The sequence below is a fragment of the Haliotis rufescens genome, unplaced genomic scaffold, assembly GCF_023055435.1.
Source record: "Haliotis rufescens isolate VD_foot unplaced genomic scaffold, xgHalRufe1.0.p SCAF_26, whole genome shotgun sequence".
In the NCBI taxonomy this organism is placed as follows: domain Eukaryota; kingdom Metazoa; phylum Mollusca; class Gastropoda; order Lepetellida; family Haliotidae; genus Haliotis; species Haliotis rufescens.
In genome coordinates this window covers 1,739,910-1,748,974 of record NW_025963957.1, presented here as the reverse complement: position 1 = coordinate 1,748,974, position 9,065 = coordinate 1,739,910, and the positions used below count along the sequence as shown (strand labels likewise).

The 9,065-nt window shown below is 41.0% G+C and overlaps 1 protein-coding gene across 1 annotated transcript in view; it reads right to left on the bottom strand.

The window, feature by feature from the left end:
• Window positions 1-3,443: 3,443 nt before the first annotated feature.
• Window positions 3,444-9,065, bottom strand: part of LOC124141455 (serine-rich adhesin for platelets-like) — a 67,872-nt gene continuing 62,250 nt past the window's right edge. Inside the window, exon 5 of the mRNA XM_046509480.2 lies at window positions 3,444-9,006. Coding sequence (XP_046365436.2) covers window positions 5,700-9,006 — 3,307 coding nt within the window. The 3' untranslated portion in view covers window positions 3,444-5,699. The remainder of the gene's footprint in view (window positions 9,007-9,065) is intronic.

Below are 9,065 nucleotides of genomic sequence, written 5' to 3'. Positions count from 1 at the left end.
CACTAGGACAATGCACCTGTACACAAATCTGTTGTCGCCATGGCTGCAATACATGGTTGTGGCTTTGAATTATTGAACATCCCCGTATTCACCAGATTTGGCACCGTCATATTTCCCCCTTTCCCTAAACCTAAACCAGGAACTGTCTGACAAGCATTATGCAAAAGATGATGATGACGCCACGTCATTTATCGAGAACATCTTACAACACCAAACGGAGGCCTTATACACGAGTGAGATCCAGGCACTTTAATATCTTTAGCAGAAGTGTATGGACCTCGGAGGGGGTAATGTTAAATAATAATTAGCATGCAACCAGCTCCATCAAAGCATTCCACCATAGTTAGGCTCAGAACTGTTAAGCTACCCCTGGTATATTAAAGTCTTCTCTGTGTCATGACATTTGTGGTGTCCCCCGCCGTGATATTGCTGGAATATTGCTAAAAGCGTCGTAAAACCTTATTCACTCACTCACTCACTGTGTCATGATATTTAGCCCTGCTTTGACCATTGACTTTTACGCTTGGTGATTGAAGCTGGAAGGGTGTCTTGTACTTGGGCCTGTAGAATTTGGATATATTGATTCTTACAACTGAAAACATTTCCAAAGAATGTAAAACTCAGCCCCCCACTTTATTGTCAGTATATGACTGACTGACTGACTGACTGACTGACTGACTGACTGACTGACTGACTGACTGACGGACGGACGGACGGACGGACGGACTGACTGAGTGACTGACTGACTGACTGACTGAGTGACTGAGTGAGTGAGTGAGTGAGTGAGTGACTGACTGACTGACTGTGACTGACTGACTGTGACTGACTGACTGACTGACTGACTGACTGACTGTGACTGACTGACTGACTGACTGACTGACTGAGTATGGTTTTACGCCGCTTTTAGCAATATTCCAGCAATATCACGGCGGGGGACACCAGAAATGGGCTTCACACATTGTACCCATGTCGGGAATCGAACCCGGGTCTTCGGCGTGACGAGCGAACGCTTTAACCACTAGGCTACCCGACCGCCCCTAGTATATGATATGAGCTGTTCTTGGAATGATTGCGCACGGGCTATTTGTAGACAGCCAAGGCCCATTTAAAACATAACAACCTCAGCTAAAGTAAACCTTTTCACTAGGGTCAGTATAAAGGTTACCTTCGTCTGAAGTTACAACCGTTTCAAAAAGCACCCGTAGCACCATCTTACTTTGGTGTGTCCTTAGCACTAAGATTGTAATCGAGCGTAAGGCTGCATGGTGCCGTGTGCTGAAGCCATTAGTCGATTTGCTGTTTAAACACCACAGTTAAGGATTGTTCTGCCTATTTCTAACACAATTTGTGAGTGCCGATTTTTAGATCGTACAGATTTTACATAATCGTCAAATGTAATTTCTCAACATGTACGGTCCCAAACCTTTCGTAATAACATCCCTACGTGTTGTTTAAAATCCTTGTGTGAGAGTTGTATTTAATTAATCGTTTTACTTGCATGTCCATTGAACTCCACTGTGAGAAAAAATATCCTGTAAACTACTTAATGATCATAGGTTTCTGGCGTGCCCAAGGGACGCTACTCTGCCAGCGAATTGCGGCGCCTTAGACGACTGGGCCACCCGTGCTTCCTCCAAAACAAGCTACGTCGCTTCACAGGAAGATTAATAATACAATATAGTTTAATTCTAAGATTTCGCTCAAAAAATTGTTTTCCATGCAACCGGTCATCAGTTGGCTGTTTTGTCAATACACATGCCTCTGAAATTATGGGCAAGCGTAGGTACATTTCCTGATATAGTGCGACATGACTGATGACATTAGACAAATTACGTTTGAAGCGTTGTTGGTCGCTAGAGGCGACTTCATGGGTCGGGTGGTCAGACTTGGTGATGTGGTTGGTTGGTTGGTCCCTACGTGGGAGTTGTTCATAGCAAGAAATTAATGGTTTGTCTGGTCCAGACTCAATTATTTAAAGGCCGCCCTCATATATCTGGAATACTGCAGATGATGGTGTTAAACAACAAACAAACCATCGCCTGTGTTTCCTGCCTATACTAGTATCTGCTCATCTGCCAAGTATATGTCATCAGTTGCTTGACCTTATCTATAGCCTAATGCCTCCACAATTGTAACATAGAAGTTCACCATCATGCCATCTTGTCATCCATTGCAAATATACTTTATGTATAAAAAACTTATTTATTGTTTGCTAGGGCTTGAAGATCCATCTGGTGAACGCATCAGTACGTAGTTTAACATGTTGCCAGTAAGGAGTAGGTCTGTTGTTGAAGAAAACGTTACGGTTCTTAAATATTAGATTCAGGACAGTTGTATGACCGCTGCAAGTTCTTTATGATAAAGCGGCGGTCGGGTAGCCTAGTGGTTAAAGCGTTCGCTCGTCACGCCGAAGACCCGGGTTCAATTCCCGACATGGGTCCAATGTGTGAAGCCCATTTCTGGTGTCCCCCGCCGTGATATTGCTGGAATATTGCTAAAAGCGGCGTAAAACCGTACTCACTCACTCACTCTTTATGATAAATATGCTGTAATTATTAAAAAGTGAATACACCTTTTTTCTATTATTTGAAAAGAAGTACTTGATGTTAGTATATTTAAATGTCTAAGTTTGCTGGTAGACTTATAGTCATCACTTGCAGAATTACAAAAAAAGAAATAAATTATTTTAACTAAAAAATCTGTGCATCACCTCCAGTCTTGATAAATCAAATTGACTTGGAGGAGGAATTTGTAGGGTATTAAAATTAAAAGATTCACAAATTATTGAGTTATTATACCACTTGCACTTACACATTCCTCCTGAGCAGTACTTGTCACTCTCAGTGAAGATCCACCTTATAATTGGTCTTCAGCAACCCATGCTTGTCGGGCTAGAATTGGTCTTCAGCAACCCATGCTTGTAAGATAGAATTGGTCTTCAGCAACCCATGCTTGTCAGGTTAGAATTGGTCTTCAGCAACCCATGCTTATCGGGCTAGAATTGGTCTTCAGCAACCCATGCTTGTCGGGCTAGAATTGGTCTTCAGCAACCCATGCTTGTAAGATAGAATTGGTCTTCAGCAACCCATGCTTGTCAGGTTAGAATTGGTCTTCACCAACCCATACTTGTCAGGTTAGAATTGGTCTTCACCAACTCATGCTTTTTTAAGAGGTGACTAACGGGATCGGGTGGTCAGACTCGCTGACTTGGTTGATGCATGTCATTGTATCCCAAATGTACATCAAAGCTCATGATGTCATGAGCTCATGATCACTGGATTGTCTGGTCCAGACTCAATTATTTACAGATCACCGTCATCTAGCTTGAATATTGCTGAGTGCATCAATAAACCACAAAAAAAGAAAACTGCTGAGTTACTGCTGTGGTAATCACTCACTTTCTGATGCCCCCAACTCAATAGCGATTTCAATAACACAAGAACTTAGTTAAGTATCTAAAATACTTTATTCTGATTCTAGGAATGTTGACAGTAAATATGCACACTGTTTAACCATCATAGGATGGTCACTCTAACTCAAAAAGCACTCAATGAGCTAAACAATCTAAACAAATAAAGATGATTAGAATGCAAAATGTACAGCCTCATAAAATCCAACAGGATGGATAGATGAAGTCCTACTAGGTGGGGTTGTATAGGATGGTAAAATCAGCAATTACGATCACATGATCGTAACAATCTGTGTAAATAACGATAGCATGATATGGGGTATTAAAAACATGTAATTAACCTTAGTACTTACATCCCAATCTACATGTTACATGTCATCACTGACACTTATGAGTTTATAGACAAACATCTTGAATCAATGACAAAGAAAGATAATGTTTTCCTCTTATTTTAAACAATATTTATGAAAATATGACTTCAGTTGTGAATAGCGATGACTCCAGGAATTAGATTAACAATGATAAATAAATAACTTAGACAAGCTTTCTCCGATGACAAGAAAAGAAATGATTTGTATGACTACATGACATGGCAGTAGTAGAAAAGCATTTGCACTGAACACATTGTAGTCATTGCAGTAAATATATTTAACAGGATTTGATTCATGGATCCTTCAATTAATTTATTTTTTTATAAGTATCTAAAATACAGTGACATTTCTTCCTATAAATCAGTTTGAATAATAACCAATATCTTTTTAATATCAGAACGTCAATCTCTGTTGAATTACAGTGAAAAACAATAACAAAAACAACTAATTGCTAGTATAAGAATGACTACTTGATATAGTGGGTGTATGAATAAGCAGCAGTAATGGCAATGTGATGAGTGGTGAAAACTGAATATTTACCTTAAATTATCATTGTGGCAACATGTTGATGAACAAACTATTTACAGATCAACCCATGAGGTATTAAAGCTGATTGCTATTTAAAAAGTATGAGTTGTTTTGAAGAATATGAACATAACATACATGTATGTTAAAATAACTAAGATCAATCTTTTATCATGAACCATTCCCTCAATTATACAGACATCATTCACAATCTATTATGATGGATGTTTTTTTGCACCAAATCTTACATGAGAAAAGAAGATATTTCTTGTTATTAATATCAAATATTACTGATTCAGCAACCATTTACTAAATACTAGCATATTTACATGTCCTAGACACTCAATCCAAAATGATAAAATGTGGATACCTTTCTTTGGTGTATAAAAGGCTCCAGAATTTTCAATTATGTGCCATAAACATACATTTGCAATGCCCAAATGTAAATTATCACTTACATATTTTTAAACTTGCAGAGATATATTTTCAGCAGTTTGACTGATTTGTACAATTTGTTTTTATTAATATTGGTGATAATTGAGTAGGTATTTTTTGAATCAGTAAATCTCTATGAAAACCTGAATCAAGGGTATTGACATACATTCGAACATTCCGTATACCAGGTTTCATAACTTAATCACTAATATGTCAAATACTGCACCAGTACAAACATGATAATATAATACCCATTCAAACATACTGAACATTTGACCACTACACATGTATACATGTGGCATAATGTTGGATATTATCACATCCTATTCTCTAATCCTTGTACATTTAAAATACACCAAAGCGATACAACAAAAGTACCACATGGCTTAAGCTTGGTGTAAAGATGAATACTCCCATCTCATGGAATCAATTTGCATATAACTCACTGATAAAGTTTATTTGTAGTTTATTATATAATTTGGGAATGAAATCCACTTCAGATCTTATTCAGTATCATTCTTACATGTTAGTGCACTCCCAATAATTACCACCTCCTTATACCTCCAGTATCTACCGGTATGACAATATACATATTATTTACCCATATATTTTGGCTTTTGATGTGTGACAAAATGGAGATTTGATCTCAAATACCATCCATGTGGAATGACTTTGTCATGGACCTGACATCTAATACCCATTAGAAAATACAACCTTGATCAGTCACTATGGAAACATTACAATGACAGTATATACAGTGAAACCCATTTAATCTGAACTCCGTCAGTGTGGAAACGCCACCTTCTGGACAATGACTGTTTGGACATCAACATTCATGCAAAGGGACAATACAAAGTACCCTTGATTAATTAATCTAGAAATATATTAATCTGGACAAATTGTCTCTGACCGGCACAGTCTAGACTGATAGGGTTCCACTGTACATTCTACCCAAACCCTCAAATGTCTGCAGCATACTTCTGGGCTACATAGTGGTTGTCTTCTTTATCTGGACCTCGACCAGAAATAGATTTTATTGTTGACTTAATGCTGTCTAGAATTGACATGACAGCTCTCTCATCCACCGGTTTCTTGCCATTTGAGCCCTTGTGTTTCCCCACAGGCCCTGGAGACTGCAACCTCTTCGCCAACAAGGGACCCTCCTCTGTGGTCAGCGTTTCACTCGAGTGTGATGCAGAGAGCGGCCGCAGTGACGACACAGATTGTGCCCTAAGAGTGTCCGAAGATGAATTGAAGAAGTCTTCCTTGTCCTCAAAGATCGGATCAAATCTGATGTAGGTAGAGGACCTTGTCTTGGCATTCTTTTTGTCCTTCTCTTTATCAGCCTTGCTTGACCTTTTGCTCCCACTGTCAGGAGATGGTGTTTTGTTTGGTCTCAGCGAGGATTCAATGTCTGATTTAGAACTCATCTTTTTCTTGGATGAGTTGATAGTAGCAAATATCCCTCCTCCACTCTTTTCCTTTGTCTTTTTGGTGGAATCATCATCTGAATAGCACTTTAATTGGTCAATGTCAGTGATGCACATTCTACGAAGGTCCTTACCACTGCCATTCCATGAATTTAGAGCATCAAGTCTACTGTCTCTTTCACCTTCATGAAGAGTAACACGATAAGAAGTGTTCCTTTTGTGAGAACTGTCTACAAGACCATTAGTGTTCCTCACTGCAAATCTATAGGAATCAGCTCTATTAGGAACTTCTGGTTCAACTGCAGGGGGAGCTGAGTTTGTCTTGGTGACTGCGACTCGATATGACTCAGCCCGGTTGGGAGTTGACGGCGATTCTTGATCATATTCTGTCTTCATGGCTACTCTGTAGGAGTCACTGCGACTATTAGCAGAGTTTTGCGAGTCTGCTGACCTCACACTGCTGGGTGATCCTTGAGTGTAAGCATTGCTGGGTGATCCTTGGGAATAGAAACCACTGGGTGATCCTTGAGAGAAGACACTGTTTGGCGATCCTTGAGAATAAGCATTATTTGGTGAGCCTTGAGAGTAAAAACTGCTGTGGGACTGTCCAAGTGGAGGAGCAGATCTGCGCCTGTCTTTGGGACGTTGTGACTGTTGTAATGGTGACACTGCCAGAACAGATGGTCTCTGTACTGAGCTGGACTGACTAGGGGGAATATGGTTCACTGGTGTTGACTGATGAGGAGACAGGGAATGTCGATGAGATTGACTGCTTGTCCTTGAATTTGAATGAGGTATGGAGGAGTAAGCAGCAGGCGAAACACCTTGAGAACCACACGAAATTTGAGGATTTGTGGAAGATCTGTGCAAGGTCATTTTAGGTGCTTCAACAGTGGGAGATGGGGATAAGCTTGATGTGAATGATCTGGTATTTGGTCCATTAAAACTGGAGAAGGTTGGGGGACTAGACACTGTGGGCCCATTCACAACAGCCATGTCTTTTATAGATTTCACAGGGTTCTGCCCAAGAGTCATATAAGAGTCTTTGTCTTCTGGAACAGACATATTTGATCCTGAATCTTGAGTCAAGGTGAGGGTAGAGTTTGTCGGGGTACTGTTTGCACTGGACATACTGACATATGTCAAGCTGCTGGAGTCAATGTCAGATAAGGCAATGGAGCTATTACTGCTTAGAGTGTCTGATTGGTTACTCTTGATAGTCGCCAACCTCATGTCCATGTAGCCACCATCGGATGATGAAGAGATGGAAGGGATGGATGAGGAGCTCCCTGAACTCTGTGACATGATGTCTGTGGATGCATAGTGAGCTCGTACTCGATTGTTGCAACTAGACGAGCGATTTCTGAAAGGCGTTTTTGATGCATTTGGAGTAGAGGTAGATGGCTTGATGACACTAGTAGGGTACACAACTTGACTTGGTGGTGATGGCTGGGACCCAGGGGACAGTTTCACATAAGCACCAGATTTCTGACCGCCATCTGTAGCAGATCTGGGTCTAGGTTTGACTGTTATGATGGGTTGGTATTTCATTGGAATCTTTCCATGATGTTTCTTCACAGTCTCAGGTGTACCTAGAGGAATAGCAAGCTTGTAGAAGGACCCATCATCTGAGGCACTTGTAAGTGAGTTTGCTGAGGTCTTTGTCTCATCAGAAGAAGAGGAGGACATATCAGGCAAAGGTAGCTGCACACCTTGAGGTGACTTTGGATCAAACATATTAATCATTGGTGCAAAGTTCAATGTTTTGGGGGTTTTGCCATTGGGTGATTTATCTCTCTTCAGAATACCAGACCTTGGCCAAGAGTTAGTGGTGAAGTCCTCATCATCAATCATCTTTGATGAGAACTGCCTCTTGGGTAGCGTATGACCTTCCCAATCCAGATTCATATCTTCTCCCTTGCCTGACAACCCTACCATTGTAGGATTACAGAGGGATAGATCCTGTCCGGCTGTCATCACAATTGATGTCGGCTGGGAAATGCTTCTCGAAAAAGGCGAAAGCTTAGAAGCATTTCCATTGACATCTTTGTGCCCATTCATAAGTTTCTCTCGAGAACTCTCTGGTGTGGAGTCTTCATCAGAAACGGAGCACCAGGATGGATACATGCCGGATGAAATTCTGGTCTTGGTTTTGAGTCTTGCATAGATGGTTTCTTGGTCAGATTCAGAGAAAGAAGAATCTAAACCCTTTTGGCCAGGTTTAGATCTATCATTGTTGAGAGTAGAGGTGCTTCCTCCAGAACTACTGCTGTCATTCTCGGAAATCTTAGCACAGACTTCCATACTGCTGGTTCTGCGTGGTGGTGGTGGAGGGCACTTACCCCCTTTCTTTACACTGACAGGGGATGCCAGCTTTTCTCCATCCCTAGGTCTGTAGATGACGCTCTCAACCGTGTTCGTGCTGCACATGCTTAGCATACTCTGAGCCTCCTTCACAGGGGACATCTTATCCACATCCTCATCCAATGTGGCTGTGCTGCGCCTCAAGCCACTGTCATTATGGAAGGAGGTGTAAAAGCCTTCCTGATCTAATGAATACACAGATGAGACTTCATCATCTAACTTCGGAGGAGGCTTGAGAGCTGGAGACATCAGATCTAGTGCTTGGATGTTCTGTTTGGTGAGCTGGGAGAGCGACTTGAGCGTGTCGGCACAGTCGGATGTTACGTCATCCCTACTTGCTGCCTTCATTGCTAACATCTGCAGCCAGGCGTCAGTGTCCATCTTGGTGAAGTGGGACTTGGTCCCGGTTACTGACTCAACGTCATCATCACCAGGACAGGACTGTACAGGACTGTACTTCAAACCATCTGGTCTGAAAAATTGAGAAAGAATCAATCAAAACATTTATCTTGACATACCTATATAACCTTA